The sequence below is a fragment of the Lepidothrix coronata genome, unplaced genomic scaffold (assembly GCF_001604755.1).
Source record: "Lepidothrix coronata isolate B3197 unplaced genomic scaffold, Lepidothrix_coronata-1.0 Scaffold1, whole genome shotgun sequence".
NCBI classification, from domain to species: domain Eukaryota; kingdom Metazoa; phylum Chordata; class Aves; order Passeriformes; family Pipridae; genus Lepidothrix; species Lepidothrix coronata.
In genome coordinates this window covers 643,208-667,188 of record NW_016690181.1, presented here as the reverse complement: position 1 = coordinate 667,188, position 23,981 = coordinate 643,208, and the positions used below count along the sequence as shown (strand labels likewise).

The following is a 23,981-nucleotide window of genomic DNA, read 5'->3' as shown; positions in this document are numbered from 1 at the left end:
CGGAGTGCCGCTGTAAGACCCCGCGGGCAGGAGCGGGGCGGTAGGTCCCTCGCCCCGCCGGCCTGCTTCCCTGCCGCCCCGCCCGCCTACTCTTCCCCTCTCCTCTGTCTTCGACACCCCCCTTCCGGCTATGGGAGGGTTCTCTGTCAAACTCTGCCGAGTTCTTGCGACCTGTCCTGGCCCCAGAGAGCTCCTCAGTGTCCCCCCGAGCTCCCCTGGACCGGACGGTGGCTGCGGGCGAGGGGACACGCGGGGCGGGACGGGCAGAGGCGTTGACGAGCCACCGAGCAGAATCGCAGTCGGGATTCACCGTCCGGGCAGCGAAGGGCCTGTGTGGGACCGACCGCACAGAGATAGGGCAGCGCGGAGCTGTTGCTCGCCGGCAGCGACCCCGAGTAGGGCCGAACTGTGCTGTGCCGCTCGGCCGAGAGACCGGAGCGTGGGCCAGCCCCAGCCGGGGCGGGGAGAAGCCACACCAGCACCAGCCCGGCAGTGCTTCGCCTCTCCTTGCCGGTTCTGCCTCTGTATTAGTTGCCCCAAGGCATGGGCAAGGTGGCTTATGTCTCCACCAGGCTCTGCTCAGCCCTGGCAGCTGCACAGCCAGGTGAATTGGGAAGGATGGTTAGGATCATCAGTAGTGCAGGAGGGATGAAGAGGGAGTGCTTTCACAGACTCTTTAGGTAGGTCAGGAAATATCTGGCTCTTCTAGTAATGGATTTTGCAAGGTTTTAAAAAAGAAGGTCATTCAGTCCATCTTGCCCAGAGCTGGATCTTCTGATCCAAAAGGAGCTGCAGAGGGACAGCTGTTTCCTTAGGCTCCCAGAGTCTTCCTGGAGATGCAGGTAGGGGTGCCTCACACTCTGAACTCCTCATGTCTGACTTAGTGGTGTGAAACAAGTGGAAGCATCTGAGGGAATCCTGAGCATTGTCAGAGGTGTTGGACAGAGTCTCAGCAGTCTTTCCTTCCCTGTGGAGATTACCCATTCTCTCCTAAACAGATGAGGTGCTTTGTCATCTAGGATTTGGGCATGTTGTCTGGTGTTTAGCCCTCAATGTGTGGAAACTACTCCTGTTGTTGAGAAGAACAATCCTTGGTTTACAGTACTGGATTTGATCACCAGCTTGACCATAGGCTGGAGCAGATGCTAAGGGAAAAGGTCCTGGAGGCTTCAGCAACATTCCTTCTCCTCTATGCTTGGTGACACAAGAGGAGTGGAAGAGTGAAGGTAAGAGGGCTATCTTCTATGGTGTCCTGTTCCTACCTGGGCAGCCCTTGATCCCAAGCTTCTGCAATCCCAAGGTTTCACCCTGGGATGAGAGAGTGGTCAAGTTGCAAACCCTGCTTCTAACCAAAGCAGAACAAATGACTCCATGGCTTTCAAATCTCAGTCCTTTATTACAATTCTCAACCCAATAACAAAGATTAAAATGTTCCACATCATGTGGGAGAAGATCACAATGATTGTAAATTCAGCAGGAAGTTTTTTACATTACATCTTGGAGCCAGAAGTATCCACTAGCCAGAACACAGCATTGTGAAGGGAAGATGGAAGAAGGCAAACAACCTTCCCCAAGGGTAAACCAGAAACAGCCCAGCAACCTGGCTATAGCATCCATTTTTGCACACTCCCAGCAGCACAGAGATCAGAGACATTTCCATTTGCAATGAGACATTCACCATAACAACAGTGAAATCCCTGCTCCAAAACTGTTATCTGGGAGGTGTTGCTTTCAAGTATGAGCTGAGGATAGCGTGTACATGTAGAGACCACAGTGATATGGAAAGTACTGTCAAGAATGCATTAGGAGAATAGAACCCCCCCCAAGAAACATAACAGCGCATTTGGCACATGAGGTGTTTTATAAAAGGCAAAAAATGCCATGCATTTTCTTGACACTTGAACAAAAAGGTTCAGGGAAGAAGAGAAAAGGCAACCCCCTTTCTTTTCTGAGTCATGGATGCCTAAAGTCATGGAAGATACTGTAGTTGTACAGGTGAGACAAGCTGTTAGATTGATAACTGTAACAGAATTTATCAGATCTGGTTGTTCAAAGTTGTGTGTTGCTTGCACATCACTTGTTGCACATTACTTGTCATTTAAATATTTCTGGAAAAAAGCCTGGATCTGTGGCCAAGCATGAACCTGAGCTTTAGAATAAGTCCCGAACTCCTCACCCAGGACTGCCCGCTTGTGAAAAATGGGATGGTTTCCTATGGGGTACAAAGGGAAAAAGGTAGGGTCTATGCAGTGCCCTGTTCCAGGGTAGGAGAGAATCTGAAAATTTTCCTTCCCTTGAGCCTGCAAAAGCTTGCAGACTTCAGTAGCATAATACTTTCTTTTGACAACATGGTCATCTTGTCCCGTGATGAATAGTAGCTGTGCCTCAGCTTTCTCTACTGGGATCAGGCTTCGGTTGCCAGGGGCTTGAAAAGGGTCAATAAGGACATCAGAACAATCAAGAATATTGGAATCGGTGACCTTGATATGTTGTTCATATGTGGTCAAAATGGGGATGGTTTTATCCTTGTAACAGAGAGGAATAAATGTAGCAGCCACAGGGCCATTGAGGGAAGCAAATGGCTGTGATGTTCTTCAGGAAGGCAGCCATGGCGAGAGACAGTTCATCTCCTTTGGAGTAACCAAGCAGGCCCCTTCACCTGGCACATGGGAGGAAATGCTCATCAGTACTGAGCTGAAAAGCATGACAGCTGGTTCATGGAGGAGAACATTGTCTAATGCTGAGAATTTGCAAAACTGCATGAAGAAAGTGATGGCAATGATTAGTTTTTCTTCTGGACAAATAACAGGAACCTCCTACGCACAAATTGTTTCCATTCCCATGCAAAATGTTCCTTGATGATAGCCAAGAGAGAGCAAGCATAATGATACCATTTGAGCGCTGGTTGCAAAACAAAAGTAAGGCTATCCAGAGCTATGGTGGAAAGGTTTTGGTAGTGGGAAGCTGTGGTCTGTGAGAAGAGACCAGGGCTTCCCCCATATTGGACAGGGACAGTTTTAGCCAGCTCAGACAGACTTAATGCTGCCCAAAGATGGGGAGGAGGTGTTTTTAGTTTTGTTCTTATTTCTCACTGTGCTACTCTGTTATTAGCTGGCAATAAATTAAATTAATCTTCTCTAAGTCAAGTCTGTTTTGCCCATGGTGTTAGTTGATGAATTACACCCCATCCTTATCTTGAGCCATGAGGTTTTTCATCTTAGTTTCTTCACCTCTCCCTGAGAGTGGCTAGGTGGGTATCCAGCAGCCAGCTGAGGTCAGCTTACCACAGTTAGCTAAGGGTAAAGCCTTTTTTCTTTACCTTTCTTAGACTAAGGGGTCATATGGGGGCATGTGATGACAATTCATGAAGGCTGCTTCAAAAAATGCATGTTTCTCTTCTCCACTTTTGCCCACCTTGTTATGTCTCAGACACCATCTCTGGCACTCCAGATGATGGCACCTGAATAGAACCTCATCCTCTACCCTTCCAGTGCATATCTGTTTGATCCTTCCCCTTTCCTAGGTGAGCATTCTGGTAGATGCTAGCCATGCCAGGTGAGTATTTGTACAGCTTTCCCCAGAGATAACTCTGGCAGAGTGACAGGCACATCAAAGTGGCTGCAGGCGGCAGGCGAGAGGCATATGGAAGGGGCCAGGGATGATAAGTGAGTGATGTGGAAATGCTGGATAGGAGAAACCTTGTCTGCCATGACCACAACCATGCTCAGCAAAGAAGGCTGGGAGCAATTTGCAGCTTCTGTGATCCACTCAGCTGCATCATGACTGTATTTAAGCTGGATGTTCTGGCTTCTTGTGCCTGGGCAGCCAGTCATGGAGTGCTGCCTCCTCCTCCTGCCCAGGTGGGACTCCCCACTTTCTGTGCCCCGTGTGGTTATCGTGAAGCCAATGGTCCTTGTATCTTTCAAAAAGATGCTGTACCAATGCCCCAAGGGGCTGATTACAAAAGCAAATAAAAGCCGGCTCTCTCACAGCTTTTCTGTCCTGCACAGCTCCTCTTGGAAAAGTTGCTGGATGTGCTCCCTGTACCTTCGTTTGTGTTTCTGTGCTGTTTGGAACCGTGTGAGGGAACTCTCAGCACGGTCCTTGCCTTGCCTTGCCTTACAGCATGCAGAACATTCCCCTCCAATAGCCATGGTGTAGCCTCTGGAGGACACAACACTGCCCTGTGCCTTTGATGCTTGTGCTGTGCTGTGCTGCACTGTCCTTACAATGTGGCCTTCAGGCCTGTGTTGTGCTGCACAGATTCCAAGCCTTATGGGAAACTCAGCCATCTCTTCCTTACACAGAAGCTCACAGGCAGCTTCCGGTCAGTACCTGTGGTTACATGACCTGCGTGGCCCTGCCCTTGTCAAACAGTGCAGCAAGATATTCCCATGCAAACATTGTCTCTCTTTGACTGTAGATGTGATAAATAGAGCTGTTTCCTTATACAAAAATCTTACAATACCCTAAAAGACTGAAAGGGGAGAATCTGCTATGGACCATGTCTGCGTGATATGCTGTATGTGGGGTGGAGTCCTGTCACATGCTTCATTGCTCAGGGTTCTCAGCATCTAAAGGGGTGTAAGATTATCTATACTAGTCTCTTTTTAGAGTGTTAGCTCTAATAAATAGCATTTTTAGATACTTTACAGAATGTGAGTGCTTTTCTTACAAAAGTGCTTTTCTGGGATCATAATGGACCAGCACCTCCCAGTGCAACTTCTCACCAGTCTTAGTGAGAAATACCTTTATGGAGAAAGAACCAAGAAAAAAAGAGAAACTCTGTGCCTGGCTAGCCCTGCGTAAAACCATGAGGGGTATGTGTAAGGTGTTTAGCCCAGGCAGTTTCCTTAGTAGATTCAGAAGCTGGGGAGGAATTATCAGAATTCTCATCCCAGCTGAAGTATTATGTTGTTTTAGGAGACAGGGTCCAGGGAAAGGAAAAGCTAAGGAAAATTTGTGCCATCTTTGATTGTCATTAATGTACTTGAAATGGACATGAGGGTGCTTATAACCATCATAGGAAGGGCTGCATGAGCTCCTGGTACAGCACTGCACCGCAAGCCCCCAAGCAGCAAACTGCAGTGCAGGTGCCCGTGGTTGCACAGGGGCCACACAGAGCAGCCCAGGAACTGGGCATGAGATATTTACCAGGGGCATGAATGGTGGGACAAGGATGGCTGACCCTCTGCTAAGGATGACAAAAGGGTCAGAGGACATGTGACAACAGCATTTCTGTTCAGCCACTAGTGATTTATAGATCAAAGAGGGCTGCAGGGCACCTCAGCACGCTCTCGTGCTGTGCAGTTTTACACAGCCCGAGTTTCAAGATTTAGCAAATGCACATAGGCAAAAGAGGGAGGAAAGACTGGCACGCTGGCTTTTGCAAGTATGGGACCTTGGAGGACATAGCGTACACTTAAATCCTAACCAGTTAAATGTGCATGTGTGCCATCTTGCAAAACCCTGATGATCCAACAGCTCAGAGGACCCCAGGGTAATACACCCTGCTCCTTGTGGATATAGCTTCAGGAGGCTTTGAAGACAGAATATTCCTCACCTGCTGACTGCTATGATCAAATAGCATTGCGGAAAAGCATATTAGAGGTTTGTCAGTATGGAAAGTGGCCACAGAGCCAGGCATGTGTTCATGTAATTTGATAGGTCCTTAAATGAAACTTTTTTCACCTAGCACAAAAAAGCCATATTAGAGGGTGCCCCATTTGCTTTGAAATGACCAATAATTTCATTGCTAGGGGCTGCTGTGGGAAAACCAGTAGGGGAGGTTATTTTATCACTAAGACACCTTGCAGACTGAAGAAGATGCAAGTGAGCCTGATATATTTCAAATGCAGCAGATCATGTTTGCTTGAGGACATCTTGCTGCACTGTGTGATAAGGGCAGGCTCACGTAGGTAATGTAATTGCTGGAACTGAGTGGGAGCTGCCCACAAGCTCCACTTCCAAGAAGAGCTGGACAAATTTTTTCTGTGACCAAGGGATCTTTACAACACAGCATAGGCCTGAAGGCCTACACAGCATGGCACAGCACAGGCACACAGAATGCTGACCATCGCCAAATCTGCCTGTGAATAACAAGAGTACTTCCCACAGCAGAGCAGGCTGCTTTAAAATACTGTGAAAATACAGAGATGATTTACAGACTGCAAGAAAGGTCACTAGGTTCCTGAAGTTACCTAGGGTGTAGTAACATGCCTGTAACACCTAGGGTGTAGTAACATTTTCCCTTCTCTAGTCACTCAGCCAGTCTGCTCCTAGAGCAGATACCCATTGTAATCAGAACATTTCCCTACCCATACCATAGCCCTTTTGCCCCCAGATGAGATGCAGGGACCTAGACTGCTGATTCACATCTAGCAGGTGTAAGGCAAGACCAAGACAGAACACTTCCTAAACAAATGTATGTTTATTTTCTTAAAAAATAAGAGTTACACTTGCACCAGAGGCTTCTTCGTAGTCAGAATGCCCTTCTCAAACAGGAGTGTGGCTAGAGAAATCCTCTCCTCCAAGGTTTCACATGGAAGGTTACCCACACGGATGTGATTTGGATAGGAAGACAGCAGAAATTCGATACTGTCTGTATACTCGGGATCTAGCTCAAAGAACTTGGGTTCTTCTTTGTGATACACTCTTGAGTTTTCTGTCGTGTAATACAGCATCACACCTGCTTCTTCATTACATAATCTAACAATGCCATGGCGGAGGAGGCGTATTTCGGTGTCTTTTGTTATCTGTATATCAACATTGTGAGGGCCTCCATCTTGCCACTGGGCTGGGAAGCCATAGATACTTTGCGCCTTTTCACTCTGGGTAAGCACAGGGGGCAGACAGTCATGAAGAAATGACCTGGCCATCTGATCCACAGCAGCATCAATGGGTGCATAGTCAATGAGTTTCTTTATCAGGCTCTGCACCTTCTCCATAAAGGCTGTTCGCCGAGCATCAGCTGCGTCTGAGTTGGCAACCCCCATGTACCCCAGGTAGTCCATGGGAAGCCCTCGCCGGTACTCCACATCCTCCTCCAGGGCCATCTCTAGGGCAGCTGGGAGGAGCTTCTCCAGAAAGTCCCCCCAGGAATTCCTCTGGTAGGAAGACACAGTGATGTGGAGCGAGTGTGCATCAGGGAGACAGTCGCCCTGGTGGATATAGCCACGGGGGAAGTACAGCAGGTCCCCGGCCTCAAGCACCGTCTCCAGCACAGGCTCACCGAGCTCAGCCTGTGTTAGGTTTGAACTGGAGAACTGGGGCAGCACCTCGGCATCCGTCCGGGGGCTGTAGACGCGCCAGTGCTTCTTCCCCTCCAGCTGCAGCACAAAGGCCTCGATGTCATCGTAGTGGGGGGCGAAGCCCTGTGTCCCTGGTGGCGTGAGGTATGTGTTGGCTCCCACCATGCTGCCAAACTGCTCCTGCAGGATGGAGAGGAAGTGCCAGACGGTGGGGGAGAAAGCCTGTGGGCAGAGGAGCCGCAGGGAGCAGCCGTTCTGGTAGAAGTCCCAGACGACGGCAGGCAGGGCCCGGCCCGAGGGATTGTGCGTTTCCCGCACGCCCTCGGCGTAGCTGGTCACGTCCAGGTGGGTGCCGAAGTGCACTTCGCCGTCCCGAAGGGCCGCGTCCAAGTCGGCCGTGGAAAAGAGCCCCGCGTAGTACCTGGGGTCGCCTCGCCGCACCAGCAGCGGCGCCCGCTCCCAGTGCTGCCCCAGGAACTCGCCCGGCGCCACGGGGGCCAGCAGCCAGCGGAACAGCTCTGCCGCCCGCTGCCGGCTGTCCTCCAGCCGCCCCAGCCGCCGCAGCAGCCCCGACACGCCACCGCCGTCCTCCCCCGCCGCCCGCGGGCCACCCGGGATGGTCGCGGGGCCGCCCCGCGGCTTCTCCTCAGGCCCAGCGGCCGCCCACCCGGGCTGGGGCTCCACGCGGACCTCCACCGGGAGCTCCACGCGGCTTGAGGGCGCGGCGGGCGGCGAGGCCGGCCGAGGCGGGGCCTCCGGCTCCGGGCCGCCGCCTCCCGCTCGGCCGCGCCTCGCCCGGGCCCTGGCCCGCTTGCGGCTCGCGGGCAGCTGCGCCCCGCGGCGGCGCCGCTCCAGCCGCCCGGCCCCCGCTACCCGGCGGTACACGGCGAGCGCCGACAGCCGCCCCAGCTCCCGCTGCTCCGCCGCCATGGCCGCCAAGGCCCCGCCGCATCCGCCGGAAGCGCCCCGGGCACGGGATGTCGCCGGGCTCGGAGCCCGCACGCCTGCCCCCGGAAGGGCATTTCCCGAGTGTGCTTGTGGTGCTGCGCGGGACGTATCTTGTGTTCTGTCATCACGTCCGCTTAAAATGTGCCGGGCGTATTTGCTTCCCCCCGCCCGAAAAAGGAAAGGAGAGACGAATCCCCTGGGAACCGATGCAGGCAGATCTGTTCCTTGTCTGGGAAGCTTCGCTCCGGACGTGTGCTCTAAGCACGTTCATAAAGTTATTTTTCTCCGAAGGCGTAACGTAAGGATATACTTTTGGACTGCCTGCAATTACTTTGCAGCTTAATGAGGCGAGACGAGGTAAAACCGATTTCATAAGGTTCTGTTGTGCAAGGAATAGAAATCCCAGTTGGATGGAGCCAGTTCTGGTGTACCATCCCTCCTCCCCCTTTCTTGTGCTTCTAATGGTGATGACACGTTTTGGGGTTTTTTCCAAATCCACTAACTGCCTAATAAGATGGGCAGACCTTCGTTCCCTCTCCATCTCTCTCCTAGCCTGAAGCTTCATAGAAAGACAACGTTAGTGGTGCTGTAGGTACCTGGACAGCCTGAGGGCTGCTCTGTTCTTCCAGAGACTGCAGCTTCAGCACAGGAAGCTTTGCTGGAGGGTAGAGGACAGACCAGCAAGACTCTGATTGTGGCAAATGTGAAAAACTGTAGAGGTTTGTATTGTCAGACTGTGTTGATGCTCTTCTGATCAAGAAAAGCTTCAGTACAAGAAATTCACACTTCAGTACTTTTGTGAGAAGAATCTGTTATGGACTGCAGTAATTCATGGGAATGAATTTTGCATGAGAATTTCATCTCCAGAGGCTGCTGTGAGTCTAAAGCATTTAACTGGAGCAATTACCCAAGTGTGCCCAGAAACCCTCTGGTTCACAGGGTGTTATTAACCTCTCACAGATATGAATATCAGCTGCACAGAATATGTGAAACAGCTAACATTCACAAGGCATATGCAGATCTGCTGTGTGGGCTACTGAGTGTACCAGGCATAGGATGCAAAGCTGAAAAGAGAACTTTCACCTCTAGACAGGGTTTCAATCCAGACCTACATTTCAATTTTACCACAATTCAGGAGCAGAAATCAGTTAGGCCTAATGAGGATAAGTTCAGCTGTTAAGTCTCAAATTCTAGAACGTGCAGATATCTTAAAATTGCCTGTTGCTTGAATCGCCTTAAAACCAACACAAATCAGGCTCAGATCCCAGCACTGAGCTGTAAGCAACAAAGACCCTTCTTGCATATATGCAGTAACAACTATTTTCATTTTGGAGGTATTTTTCTGACAGAGTTCATCGGGCACAACCTTTGCAGCCAAAGTTGCGGGAAGAGCAACAGCAGAAGACTGTCCTGTTTGTACCACGATGGTTTTCATTAAAGGAGACAGATTTTAGGCGTGCGTAAGCAACACTTCAGCCTCCCATTTCACGTCTGGACCGTTTTTGGCTTTGCCAGCAGGTGGCAGAGGCCGATCAGCGCTCTGCACCCCTGCGGTGGGAAACACGCATGGAAGAGGATACCGTATTTCCTGTCAAGAGGACTGGCGTGGATGAGGTTTAAAACGAGAGGAGAGTGCAAGCAGCCTGTGCATTCATGTGTAGACTGGAAGAGAAGGGAAGGGCGAACTCTCTATTTCAATCCATTCTTTGTTTTCCCAAGGTTAAGCCCTGATTACCGAAATAATCTTATCAGCTGAAACCGTTTCAACAGAACTGGGCCCTTAACAAAATCGAGATGCAAGCGCTTTGAAATATGGTAGAAGTTAGGCCATTGCATGCTTTAGTTCTGTGTAAGCATGGCTAAATAGGTTTGGGAGGGGGAAGAATTTTGAAAAACCTAGGCATCTGGATTGTTATTTGTGTTACCGTGTAATTTACTGGAGTGCAACTGATCCTTCTCAGAAGCAGCCGGGCACTGTAAACAGAGCCTGACCTGAGTTACACCAGAATATCTGTAATGACTGCAGCAAAGCTGTCCTGGATGTTTACCAGTACAGGGGGGGTTCACAGTCTTATTCAATGGCTCTGATCTTCATATGCATGTCACTTTCTACTGCTGAGAGGCAGTTGATATTGGATTCTTTTTTATGTATAACAAAGTCTCTGAGTGAAGAAACACAGTGGAAAATAATGGTGGTGAAATCTCTATGACAATAAAGTGTTTCTTTTGTCAATTTAGACTTTCTAAGAATAAATGCTTTCAGAAATAAAGAATGTTGCTATTTTTCCATGTGACACAAGAAAGGGTTTTGACCTAGGGCAAAAAGAGAGAGCTTCAGTATCACTCACAGAGTACTCAGATGGTTGTCTAGGAGTAGCCACAAGGTCTACATGCTGTTTGCATTAATTGTCCGATACTTCAAGAGAGTTTGCTAAAGAAAGAAGTGTCACATACAGCTCTTTAAATAAACAAAACAAAAGTAGCACAGATCTCTGAATGATTAGGTAGTCCCCAGCTGCTGCTCACGTGACAGAGTAACAACTGGAGGCTCAATTAAATTTCTTAATTAGAATTTAGCACAAAGTTACTCAGATTTTATGAGCATATAAGCTGCATTGCCAAGAGCCACACATTTTATTTAAGAGGACATATAAATATGGTGAGTACAACCTATTAAAGAAGCACAAGTGACTTCAAAAGAAGTAAGTAAATGGCACCTCAAAGAGATGGTAGGGTTCATTTGATATTTTAACCTTATGCCATTCAAATAATGGAAATCTTGAGTTTAAAGTGCAGTTCGGATAAGTCCTGATCCTGTAGAGCTATGAACAGTCTTCACTAATGAGTGGAAAGGGCAAAATTCTTTGCAATTTTCATCGTATCGTGTGCTCAGTTGTTCACCACCATGCAAACTTTCTCTGTGTTCCCAGCAAACCATTACTGTAAACCAGTCACTTTTAGAAAGTTAAACCCAGTTAAACCTTTTTATTTTTATTAGTTTGCTGGCAACCTTCCTTTTGCACCTTTCCTCATGTCAAAAACAATACCTAGTAAGGAAAAAGAACATTTCAAGCCTTCACTGACAGGTTTTCCAGCTGACAATCTTTCTCATACAGCCTAGCGACATGCACTATGTCATCACTGGAAGGACACTGGGCTGGATTGTGAAGCCTGCTCCTTGTGAAAGCTATAAAGTTCATTGCCAGATAACAAGACTGAAAGCTAATTCAGGAACTGTTTCTCAAGAGCTATCCTCTGGCCTCCCTCATCTGAGTGAATGCACTCACTCACTGAAGCATCTCTTGGCAGAGACTTTGGCCTCTCTCCAGCTGTTTCTCTCTTCTCGGGGATTTTCTTACTCAGTCACTTGTTGTGGTCTTTAAGCCTGGTTATCTTGTATGCAGATCCCCACTGAGAAGAGAAGCTTTCCCACCATGGAACAGCCAAATAAAAACACATTTATAAAAATAATAATTAGAAGGTCCAGTCCTCCCTATGAAATTATCTTTTTGGAGGGATTTGGAAGCACAGATATTTTCTTTAGTACCACGTAACACTAAAATAGTTAAAGCTGAATTTACCTGATGTATTTAAGTAGGACTGATGACTAAGTTTACTTAACCCCTTGACGTGTGTCAAGGGCATGTGTCCTTTGAAATAATTTTATGAGGGTTTTTGTGCTCCAAATAGATGCTATCTAGAATTTGGTAGCATTGTGCAGATACCATCTGCAGTGACTAAATTCAAAGCTGCAGACTCCAACGCTCCAGCAGAAGGAGAGAAGTAATGGCCATGAGGGGAAAATCCTCATCCTAAAATGAAAGCAGAGAGAACCTGAATGAAATATTTGCCCTGTGGGATTAATCACATCTAGAGAACCGAGATAGAAGGTATAGTCAAACCCCTCCTGCATAAATCATATATCTCGTGCTAGAGAATTCTTTTGATATGCACAGTGTGGCTCTTGATGAGCTGTTTGGCTGATGCTTTTCCATGGAAGACAGATTTTAAAGGATTGTTGCTATTCATATCCTTTCCGTATTAATGATGGCAACTACATAGCTTTGCTCATTAAATATATTTATGCCCACTATTTCAAGATTAACATATAGCCATGTTAACACAGGGCAGCACCATTCAACATTTGCTTCTTTTGTAAGTTTCTCCATTTCAGAAGCCTTGCAAAAAGACTTTACCTTTTATTTCCTATACTGAAGTTTTTCTGAAGTACTTTGAAATTGCTTGCTCACCTCTGACACAGCACTACCAAGACAAAAATATTATGAAAACAGGATGTCTTGATTTAGCAACCATATTGTTCAGATCTGCTCAGAGCATGACAGGAGAAAGCCCATGTAGTACTTGCTTATTTGCTTCCCATAGCAGATGTACATTGCTACTAGACACTATGGCACCTTACAGAAGTATTTATGAACATTTTCCATGCTCATCCACATACACAAGCTCCCAGTGTTTTACATATAGTGCCAAAAAGATGGAATTCCTCTTGGTGAGCACAGTTAGAGCAGTATAAAAATGCTTATGTTGTAGTATTTATACTGGTATGGCTTGTTCCTAGAAGGGATAATAGTATGGTGTGATTAAAGAAGGGAGATTTAATCACTGACATTGTTTTAGATAACCAATAGAGAAGAACGATGTTAAGCCTCTGGGTATCTGCAGTGAGGATAAGGAGTTTGCATTGTCATGGGTGTGTGTGTAATATATTCTCAGGTCCTTAGGGGATAGCATACTATCCTGCTGTCCCAGGAAGGATCTCGGCTAGAAAGGCACAGCTGACAGGAGTCAGTGGACATCATAGGAACAGTCAAGTCCATTAATCCTGTGTATTGCCCATGAAGCCCTGTTCTCTACCTTAAAGAAAAGGTGAAAAGGGGAAAATTTGGTTTGGTTTCTTGGCAATGCTATGAAGTTTCTCCCAATTCTTTGTTATCTATAAGGATTAAAGCACTTGAAACATTGCCTCAAGTATCAGACCTCAGAGAATTAATTTCCCCCTCCTCACACGGAAACTCTGTGGGAAGACTAACTACACAGAACGTGACTCGGACACACAGCACAGCACTGTGAACGTGCAGTTCGCTATGCTGGATGCTTGTCCAGCTAGGTGACTTCTACGGTCATCTTCCTTTCCTTTCCCACCACAGCCTCCTTTCCCTTCGGTCACCAGTGACCATATGGGGAGGTCAAGCTATCAGCTGAGCAGAGAAACAGTAATGGCAACAAATAATTTAGCTATCTAATAAATATTTGTAAAAGCTATACATAGCTGAAGCATACATTAGAATTCTATTTACAATAGCATGTCCTGGCCTTTTCCTGGCCAGCCCTCAAATACTTTTCATTTCAAAGTAGAGCTTCTTGATAATATGGGAATTGTTCATTAGAAATTAAGGTTTAGGGCACATGTTTTATAAAAAATTCTGTCAGAAATCCAGAGACTGTGAATAAGATGCAGAGTTACACTGCAGCTACTGGGAATGCAGTATTTTAAGAGCTATGTCAGGTCAGGAATGTTTTCATAAAATCAAAACTTAGGACTAGTAGAAATATCTTATCCGTCTAGTCATTTTGGAACATTTGGCTCAAACACAGCTGTGTCATACTACTGGCTGAGAGGAGCAGTCTGAAAGTAATTGAGAAGCAACTGTCAGAGGGAAGGCAGCTCTCTGCCTTAGTTTTGCTTTCCAAGCAAAGGGATATATGCAAAAAGATCTAAGAAAAAAACCCCATATCTTCTCAGTTTACTTTATGAAGAAGGGATGATTTGGGCGTCAGAGCATCAGTCTGAAACTCAGAGGCAGTGTAGTGCTCGTACTTCTGCCTGAGCACCTCCTATGTGAACTTGGTAAATGATTTTTGCACATGATGTTCTGAAATTCCCAGTGATTTCAGTTGCCTTATTTTCTGGATGTTTGCCAGTCAACATTAAGGCCCATGTTCTTTGTTGCTCTGTTTCTCTGCTTGATTCAGAGACAAAGAGGCATAAGGGGGATGGTGCACGCAGGGAGAAGATAATAATGCAGAGAAACCTCATGTAATCTTTGCATTTCAATTTCCTGATTTTTTTTTTTTTTTTTTTATCAGCTGAGTGCTTCTGGAACTGTTCTGGGTTGCATTTTGGATGAAGTAGCAGCTTGAAAGTCTGGTGAGAGGAGACAGCTGTTGGAAATACGCATTCTGGATAATGCGTTCAGGCCAAGCCCCGTATGCGCAGTCACAAGGGTTCTGCTCCCGGAGGATTCCCCTGGGTAACTTCCCTTTGAAGCGCAGCCTCCCTGCTGAATTCAGCACCTGGTACTGCCTCCACTTCGAAAATGGAGGCATGCTTGTGTTTCTTGGGCCGAAGGAAGGATAAGCCGGGAACATTTTGGTTCTCAGAAAGTCGCAATCGTGGAGCTTAATGCAGAAAGGAGCCTGCTCACGTTTTTCCTGCCAGCCCGGCCTCTGGCTGCTGGGGAACATTACGTGCTCGGTTTCTGGAGCGCTGGCATTAGCAGCACGTCTCACTGCAGCCGCCGGGGCAGGAGTCAGTCATCGTATGTGGTTTATCGGGGGAAACCAGGGTGGCACTGGGCCTGCGGGAGCCATCCTCCTTCTGGTGCCCCCACTGCCGCAGCTGTGGGGGGACGAGCACCAAGGCAGGCCGAACGGCCGGCGGGGGGTAGCAGGCGCGTCCCCCCGTGCCGCTCCAGCGGGACGCGGACCGGGCGGCCCCAGGCGGGCCCTACTCTGACCCCGCGCGGCGGCTCCGCCGCCTTCCCGCCCAGCCCCGAGTGGGGGGGCGGTCCCGACCCCGCACTGGCACCTCGGGCAGCCAATCCTGGCTCGCTGCTCCCACCGCCTCAGCCAATCGGGGCCGGCAGCGGGTGAGTGGGGGCGCCAGAGCCCCGGCGTGAATAAAACACCCGGGACTCGTGGGCGGGGAAGGGCGGGGCCGCAGCTTTGATGGACGACTCCTTGCACCAGTCCGAAGGCCAAACTCTGGGCGCGCGGCCAATAGGCGGCCGGGTTGGGCGTGGCGGGCGGCGGGGGCGGGAGAGGCGGCCGAGGGGGCGGGGGCGGAGCGGCGGCGGCGGCGCTGCTCGGTGGCGACGGGCAGCGGAGGAGGCGCCGGAGGGAGGCGGCTGCGGGCGGCAGGTGAGCGCAGCCGGGCCGCGGTGCGGAGAAGGGCCTTCGCCTCGGCGGGCGGGGGCCGGTGCCGCGGGCGGGCGTGGCGCGGCCGTGCGAACCCCGCGGGGCGCGGGTGGGTCCGGCGGCGGGGGGGCGCGCCGGAGGCGGGGGAAGCCTGAGGGGCCGGCGTCGGGGGGGAAGCGGGGGTGCCCCGCGAAAGTGCGTGGGGGGCCGGGAGCAATGCGGGTGCGCCCTCCGGTCCGCGCCCTGGGGGGGGCGACGGGGTGGGGCGTGATCCCCGGGGTGCGGCAGGGCGGGGGCCCGGCGCAGGTGGAGCCCGCGGGGGGCGGCCGCGGCACCGAAAGGCCCTGCGGGCTGCACCGAGCTGCCGGCCCGGGGGAGCGACCCCCGCGGCGCCGCCGCTTCCTGGGGCTCTCCCGGGGCTGCCCGTGCCTGCGGTCTCTCCTAGGCCTTGAATCCCGCCCAGGTTTCCGTCAGAGGGTCCCTCTGGCGCGGCCGCTCCCGGGCGCTTTGTATCGCTTGCCGCTCCTGCGCGGCCGCGGGAGCGAGCGGGAGCTCCGGGGAGTTGGGGCTTCCCCGAAATTCTCCTCCTCATCTCAGCCGGGGCTGGGCGCTGTGAAGTTCGGGAGCCGTCGGGACGAGGCTCCGAGGCGATGGCGCTGAGGACCCAGCCTGGCAGCGGGAGTTGTAGGGGAAAGGGCCCCCCCGAGCAGCGGGACTCGCTCTTCTCCTTCCACCCGGTTCGTGGCTTGGCCGGTGCCGCTGTGCGTGTGCGGCAGCCCGCCAAGCTGCACAAAGGAACAGCCGGCCGGGTTCGGCCCGTCCTGCGGGCGCAGGAGGGATGGATGAGCAACAGCGTGCGAGGCGGGGGCTGCGGCGGGGCCGGGAGCATCGCCCGCTCGGTGCTCGGGGGGTCACGAAGGGTTACAACGCAGCTCCTGTTCGGAATGCGCTTAACTCCTTTTGTTGCGCTCACGGAGATGAACAGTCTTCAAGAATGAAATGATGCATCCCTCAGAGGAGAGTTAATGCCTTGCAGCAGCTCTGGTCTACAACTCCTTCGGTCCAGTCGATTTATGTAACCTACTCGTTAATGGTTTATGGAATGATAAGGGAGCTTTTTCTGTGTGCTGCTCTGTTTCAGTGTTGTTGTCAATATTTCGTAATTCATCCGTCCGGAGTAGGGGATGCTTATAACTGTCAACAATGTCTGTTTGTACCGTTTAAGGGGTTTTTATTTTATTTTACTTTGCTTTCTTGTTGTTTTGTATTTTTGATCATTCTTCCTCTTCAGATAGGCTCCTGAATGAGGAGAGTGTGTAAAATGGAAGGCACAGTCATTAGGTTTGGCTACAGTGTTACTTTAGGTATGGCTTGTAGCAAAAAGTGTAAATATTTAAATGGATTTCTGACTCAGTTCTATTTGACTTATTGATCTATGATTACTTCTGAAATGGTCTTTATGATTATGCAGAAGTTAGTAGTTACCATAGAGAAACAATATTGTTTTTTTGTTCATCAGCGTGTTTTCCATTTCTTCATCTCTTGGCAATTCTCTGTGGAAATGCTGGTTTTTTTCCCTTAGCAAGTCTTATGGAGAAATAATGTGAATGAAGTCCAGAAAAATGAATTTGACGATGTGTTCATCCTTGCCTGTGATTCTAAGACTCTTGGTGGCCTGAGTTATCCTACAGTAAACTCTTTTTAATCTGTAATTGAATAAGGTGTTGGTTTTAAGCCTCAGTGAAAATTCAGATTTATGGAACTCTAAACATATCAAAGATTCTTTTTTCCTAAAGTATACATGTGAAATGCATTTCAGATCAGCCATTTAAATCCTTATTAGTAGAAAATTTATTTTTCAGCCTGGGAAATACTTTCCTGCATTTATTACTTATCTTAAATATGTGGAAACTGAAGGTGCATGTAAAATAGACAGAGTAAACAAGTTTGTTTATCTTCTCGCCTTAGTGTTGTGAAACCCTCTGATTTTGTATTAGGAGCTGACAGCATTGTGCATTTAGGAAGGAAACAACCCAAACCAACAAGCCACGCTGGGCTCTTAAAACTCACAAGACTTCTGACTCTTGCATTTTGTAGTTTGATTTAGCTGCTTGGTGTCACAGTGATCTGTAAGTAGTTTTCTTTCTTACCAAAAAGAACGTGATGGGATAAAAGCTTTCTGAAATGACAGTGAAAATCCTTGCAAAAGTGCTTGCCTCCCCAGGAATAGGGGCTATTGGGATAACATTGTAGTAGATTTTTTTTATAGTGTGTTTGTGCGAACTTGTTACAGCACCCTACAGGATCCTTGAATTCTGCCTGTAGCTGGTTTTATTCCACAGTAATATCGATGGAGCTGCATAACAATGGAAAAAAATTAAATTGCCCTAATGCTATAGAAATTAAATTTTCTGCACTCTAGAAAAGATGTTTTACAGAATCTATGAGGTAGGAGATTCTCATGACAGCCTAAGATGGTGTAATTGATGACTTAGCGGTTCTATCTTACTTATTGCACTCATCTTACATATTCTGCTGACCTTGTTCTTTTTTTTTAGGGGGGGTGTCAAAGTTTATTTGTTTTTTTATTAGTTTTGTCAGTTATCAAGCAAGCTTGGTTTAAACTAATGTGAAATCATGCCCTTAGTCTTGATTTTGGAGTTTGTTTTGATCAGTGAACATATATTAAAACTACAGATTACTTGTTCAGTCTCAATTGAGATCTCAATTTTAATAAGTGACATTGGAGTGTATTGCCTTTCTTTTTTTGCAGAATACTAAGCATAAATTCAATCAAGCTAAAACTTAACACGTCCTCTACAGTCATGTTATTGCATTACCACCAGAGCAGCTTTGATTTTTCTGCCAATGCTTTCACCGAAAGGATCTGTTTTCCCCATGTTAATCTTTCTTTGCTGATCCAGCTGAAAATGGTCGTACAAAAAAATGTTAAGCTTCGGTTGGATCAACTGCCTGAACTGACTTCGTGGCTATACAAATGTTATTGCTTGCATAGGAGGAGGAGGAGGCTGTGACTGCTCTTTTCTGAAGTGGCTCTATTTTAGTTTTACCTAAGCTTGTCAAGAAACTTGGCAGCTTAAACTGGAGCTGTGGTGGTCCTCTCTCCTTCTTGACTGTGTGTCTTCCCCTGTTGGCAAGGAAGCCTTTGTGGCTGTGAGTTAAGCAAAGTCGGGGAGTTAATCAGGCTGGTAATTAATTGCCTTTTTTTGTTTTGTTGAATTTTGGCTGGATCATGTTTCTTAACTGGCTAATCATCCAGGTCAAGGGGTGGGAATGGGACTTCCTGTTGAAATGAATGAGATAGGGGGTTGGAGATGGGGCCATAGGAGCTCTGATTTAAATTTCTTTGAGCTTTTCTGGAACTGTACCTTTCCATCAACCTTTACATGACTTGGGCTAACAAAGGCCTATAGCAAACCGGTTTAAGCTGGCTTGGGTAATAAAATAAGAAATAAATTGAAGAGTGTTCTTCCATTTTTCTCAGCTGGGATTTTGATGTGGGTGGAAACAGTAATGAGTGGAGGATGTGGAGCTAGGGATGGGCTAAGCACAGTAACCTCAGACTGGCACAGATGTGTCTGAAAGAGGATGTGTTCTCATTTTAAGTGTGGGATCCATCAAATACACATTTTGAATTGATGTTCTTTATGGTGTATTGTTGAAGCAGATGTTGCATCAGAAAGAAGAAAATTTTCTTAACACGCAAGATTCAGAGGACTGTTCCACTGTGCAGGAGGCCGTGTTTGATATTTTTTTCTCCTTTTTTAATTTGTTTTTCATTTTTATTGACCAAGACTCACAACTGACAGATGTCAGTTTAAAAGTAGAAATGACATCATGTCATATGTAGCTGGAGTTAGACATTCATCCAGAATCCTTTGAAGTGTATATTGTTAGGAGATAGCTCTGAAAACTTGAATTGCTTTGTTCAGTACTTGTCTTACAAAGTAATTATTTGTGGAGTCCTGGTGTTCTGTAGTTACCAGATGTGATAGCTTAAAGATGTTTCTGGCTACTAATTTATAGAACTTCTCTTTCTGTAGACTTGTGACAAAGTATGTCAGGACAAATGATTTGTATGTGAGAAATTGGTTGAAAGGAATATGTATGCCAAAATGTAAAGGTGCTCTTGAGGAAAGTATGAAGCCATTAATTTCAGAGTCTGGGGATCTCAAACAAGTTCTTGGCTTCTTTGAGTGCTGAATCTGTAGGATTTTTGAGATTTTGCCGGTTGGTTTTGATGCTGAAGCCAGAACCAAAGTTGTTAGCCTTCTAAGTGAAAGAGTGGTTTCAAATACATTGTATTAAGACTTGGACCAAACTGGAATCTTTTTCTGATTACCTTTCCTTTTCTGGGAAACAACAAGCTGGAACTTCCTGGATTGCAAGCAGTACTCTGTAATATTTTTACCCCGAGAGTTTATTAATCAGAACTGCTTTCCGTAGGTTTGTACTTGGTCATTGGCCTGGGCTTCTTCACAGGCCACCGATCTACGAGCTGCAAGTATTACTGGGGCTATTATAAAAAAACATGCACTTGGCCAGAAACCACTCTTAGCGTGTGCTAACTTCGTTCTTAATTTGCAAGTGACCACTCTTAATCAGTTTATTTTTCTAGGGAAAAACTCCAAACATTGTCTCTCTCTCCTTCTACATTTCATGTTGTTTAAACTTCATTAATGCAGTTCAAACCTGTGCTGAGGGTCCACTCCCAGCAGTGAACTGATTTTAGACTGTTAAAGCAGCTTATTTCTGTAATCCACCACAACTAGAGATACCTTGGCTTTTCCAAGGCTGTGCAAGGCTTTTCCAAGGCTGATGGGCACCACTGAGTTTGAAAGTGCCAAACTCTCCTAGGTATTCAGTTTGCCTTGCAGTGCTGAGTGGCTGGTAAATGCTTCGGTCTTTAGTTAGCTGATATCTTTGTGTGTGGGGCCTCTGGTGGTCTAGTGGTTAGGGTGCAGCACTCTCACCGCTGCGACCCGGGTTCGATTCCCAGCCCCCCGGGCAGATGGAGCTCGTCAGCCCTGTAAGGCAATCCATCTAAGAGAAGGTCACTCTAAACAAACCTGCGTCCTGAGATCTGCCCCGGCAGATGAACCTCAGGATTAAAGGGTGGGCTCAGTTCAGCGCACGCTGGGTCTCACCTAAAAAATCCACTGCGCAGGCTCGAAGGGTTAATGACCTTTCCCAAAATCTTCACTCGCGAAGACTGGCCATTATCTTTGTGTGTTGACTTAAGATTTTGGGTGAGGATAGTCTTCTTTCAAAGGCATTAATTCATCAACTGCTGAAGTAAAAATCTGTGGAGACATGGGAGGGAATTTGTTCCCCATATGGAGGAATGATATAAATAGAACCTTGGGTCACAACTGATATAGGCTGGGTCTAACTTTTGTTTAGTAACTAATGTTGGATTTCTGTTTTTTCACAGTATGAGGGAAAAGCAATTATGTTCCTGTCTTCCAACAGTAAACAGTTTAACAGTAAGCTTCTATTTTTTTTCTTGGATTTTTTTTCCTTTGGAACTCAGTAGCACTAGACTAGCTTATGTGAAGCAAATAGCTGAATACCATAGTCCCATTAAGCTTAATTGCTGACTTGATTTTTTTCCCCTCTAATATTTGTTTCTTACTCAAAGTAATAACCTGAATTCTGTGGAAAAAAAAGTGCAGTGTGTTCTTTTTCTTACAAAAAGACAGTTGATACTCATTTGATTTGTACAGATTACTGTAACTGCAGGGCTACAGAGCTGTATAGGCTGTGCTCCGGGGGTTGTGACTGCCTTGTCTTGGCAGTGGGACAGATGAATTTTCCAGTCTTTTCCCCTGCTTTACTAATATGCCTTTGTAAAACATATACTTTTTTTTTTTTAGTTAAAGACTGAGTATTTTATTGTCAAAGTCTGCTTAACATGATCTTTCTCTTGACTATTTTTCATTTACAAGAATGAGATGTGATACTGTCTCCAAAAAGCCTGTGAGGCTTAATCTGGTGTAGGAAGCCTGAGAAAGAATTTATCCATCATTGACCATTTGGGTGGTGCTGCTCAAGGCTTAGTGCTTTGTGCTGGGCTGGAGTTCCTGCCCAGCAGGAACCCAGTTCCTGGGTTCTTCCTTGTAGTTCTGATCAGTGCAGAGTCTGCATTTATGTCGAGCCATCGCATTTCAGTTGAAATGTCTTATCACCTGTGTGTCGAATTCCTTCACTCAGTCTGAAAATGCCAGATATAAGAATTGTCTAGTTTAAGGTCTTACATAGACCAGACTTCGTAGGATTCAGTGGCTGTGATGTTGGTTTTGCTTTTTGTATTTTAGCAGGTATTTACTGATAAAGTGGATTTTTGGGGTTTCTTTCCTCCCCCTCCCAGTTGAATTATCAGTAGTCTAGTTAATGGTTAGGGTTAATTGTGTACTCTCATATTAACAGGCCTTGAATATTATCAGAGTTTAATATTAATGTTCAGTTTTGCTTGTGTCTATAAACTTTGGTATTTCTGTGTAGGTTACAGTGTCCGTGTGAAGAGCATCTCATATAATGTGCTCTTTCTTTAATTGGATTTGCACAGGGTGGCTTTGAAATAGTGTAATGACATTTCTATGCATATTTGTTTACACATGAGGATTACTTTTTTTAAAATAACATGAACTCGTTTTTTAGAGGCGATTTGTTAGTTTAAAGCGCCTCTCTACTATGCAGTATGTGGATTTTCCTATGTCCAGAAAGCAGCCTGTAAAAAGCCACTCAGTCTTTGAGCAATTGGGCAGCCCCGTGTACTTCTCTTAGCTTGGTAGCAGAAAGCCAGCCTCATGCAAGGAATGAAGGACTGTGATTCAGTTGGCCTGAATCTTTTTGCTAGGATATTTTCTGAATGTGTCTATAAAATACTTGTTTTTATAACAACTTTTTCATAGTTAATTTTATATAGAATATAAGCTATGTGTTGGATTTACTGTAGGCAGCTGGCAAATAAAAGAGTCACTGAATGCTTTGTCAAACTTGCTGGGTATGTTTTGAATAGATGCATCTTGCTAATATTCGATATGGATCATTTATCATTTTATTTAGATGTCTGTAATAGTGTTATGTGGCTTTTATTTTTTCATCAGGTTTTATGTGGGCAAATTCTGACTCACTAGATTAGATGGCCCAGAGACTCCTCCACCAGTCTGTAATGAATGGTATGGTAACTAAATTAAGTAATTCCTGTGCTCCCCCAGGAGTGGCACAGTGGTACATCGAAGATAATTTTTAGGTTTTCTCTAAGCCTTTTACCAGCCTGAATTTTTTTTTGTCTTGGATTTTCATAAGGAGTACTCACAGTCTGGGAGTGTTATCCTCCAAATAAGGTCACTGTTATTTTTTCTTCAGTACTGCAATAGAAATTTTAGTAATTATTCAAGAACATTAAAAGAATGCTTGTAAGATTGGCTTTGCACAAACTTGAATGGCTGAAATATATAAATATTTCTTTGCTGTCTAGCGAGGTAGGGTACACCCCTTTAAAGAGGTGTGTGCTTAGTACTATCTGAAAGTTTTCCTCATTCTTAGACACACAGAATTTTTTTCTCAGAAATTACCTTTATTGACATATATGACATAACAGAGATTCATTTCCATTACCTCACATTTCAGACATGGTCCTGTACTTCAATTTTATTCTTGGTTGCAATCAGTTATTCTCTGTGTAATTAATTCTTGCTTTGGACATCATTTACTTTGCATTCAGAGAGTTTGTTCTCAAAGTAGTCAGTCATACCCACACAGTGTTCAGTGTCTTGCCCCTGCAGAGACCAGGAACCTAGAAAAAGGCAGCATTGTTTGTCTGCCTACAGTGTTTGTTGACTTGAAGGTAAGGACCCAATTCTGAAAATCATACGGTGTAAAGAATGTTCATCATTCAAGTGGAGAAGAAAAAAATCTCTACCACATATTAGTTTAACTGTGAAATTGCTGTTCTAATACTGTAGATACAGTTCTTCCTTTCTTCTGAGATGGGCAGTGCTGATGTCAAAATACACCAAACACAGTGAGATCCTGTGAACTGTGGAAATTTTGTTCTTGTTGTGGATATCCTAGGGAAGATACAGAAGTAGATAAAAATAGTTGTTTTTGAGAAAATCCAGGATGAAAATCTGATTCTGCCTTAATTTTGTTATTCCTCATTTTTTGTGCCTTATTTCTCAATAGTGTACTGTACTGCTTTGATTTGAATGAGTATTGTCAATTTGTTGGGGGAAAAAAAGTTAGTTGATTTTATGGTCTGTTGCTCTCTTTCATCTCCTGCATTTCAGACAAAAAAATAAATTAGGTGTTCAGAGGTGAGAAACGTTTTTGAAGTATGATGTATCCTGGAGTTGTCTGAGATGCTGGATCGTGACTTATCTCCAGTTTTGCCTGATGAGAGCTAAGCTTCTTGCACTTCTGAATTGCTGTTTAGCATCCCAGGATTGTATATTCTGTTCTTGAATTGAATAAACAATAAAAAAATTTCCCTTTTCCAGGTTTGTTTTCAGCAGGGTCAGTTCCCTGTTTCCACTTTTGCAAACACTAGCCCTGAAGCTTTGGGTGGAGGAGGATGAACAGAGGGGCTGTGTTGTTGCT

At 46.4% G+C, this 23,981-nt stretch overlaps 3 protein-coding genes across 5 annotated transcripts in view; 1 reads left to right on the top strand and 2 right to left on the bottom strand.

Moving 5' to 3' along the window:
- Positions 1–1,776: 1,776 nt before the first annotated feature.
- Positions 1,777–5,590, bottom strand: LOC108493214 (putative acyl-coenzyme A thioesterase 6). Its single transcript, XM_017806352.1, has 4 exons — positions 5,564–5,590; positions 4,676–4,749; positions 2,559–2,653; positions 1,777–2,425 (listed from the first exon to the last, which is right to left on the bottom strand). The coding sequence occupies exons 1-4, from the start codon at positions 5,588–5,590 to the stop codon at positions 2,088–2,090; spliced, it is 534 nt and encodes a 177-aa protein (XP_017661841.1). The 3' UTR covers positions 1,777–2,087.
- An 821-nt stretch (positions 5,591–6,411) lies between these two features.
- Positions 6,412–8,180, bottom strand: CUNH14orf169 (chromosome unknown C14orf169 homolog). Its single transcript, XM_017806345.1, has one exon. It carries the CDS (start codon positions 8,178–8,180, stop codon positions 6,453–6,455), a length of 1,728 nt encoding a protein of 575 aa, XP_017661834.1. The 3' UTR covers positions 6,412–6,452.
- A 7,096-nt stretch (positions 8,181–15,276) lies between these two features.
- NUMB (NUMB, endocytic adaptor protein) overlaps positions 15,277–23,981 on the top strand; it is a 90,923-nt gene continuing 82,218 nt past the window's right edge. Inside the window, exon 1 of one of the 3 annotated variants that reach the window (XM_017808851.1) lies at positions 15,277–15,359. The gene's annotated coding sequence lies outside the window, so the exon portion shown is untranslated. Of the gene's footprint in view, positions 15,360–20,842; positions 20,864–23,981 lie in introns of those variants that run through there. The other 2 variants (XM_017808843.1, XM_017808903.1) reach the window with 2 other exon arrangements.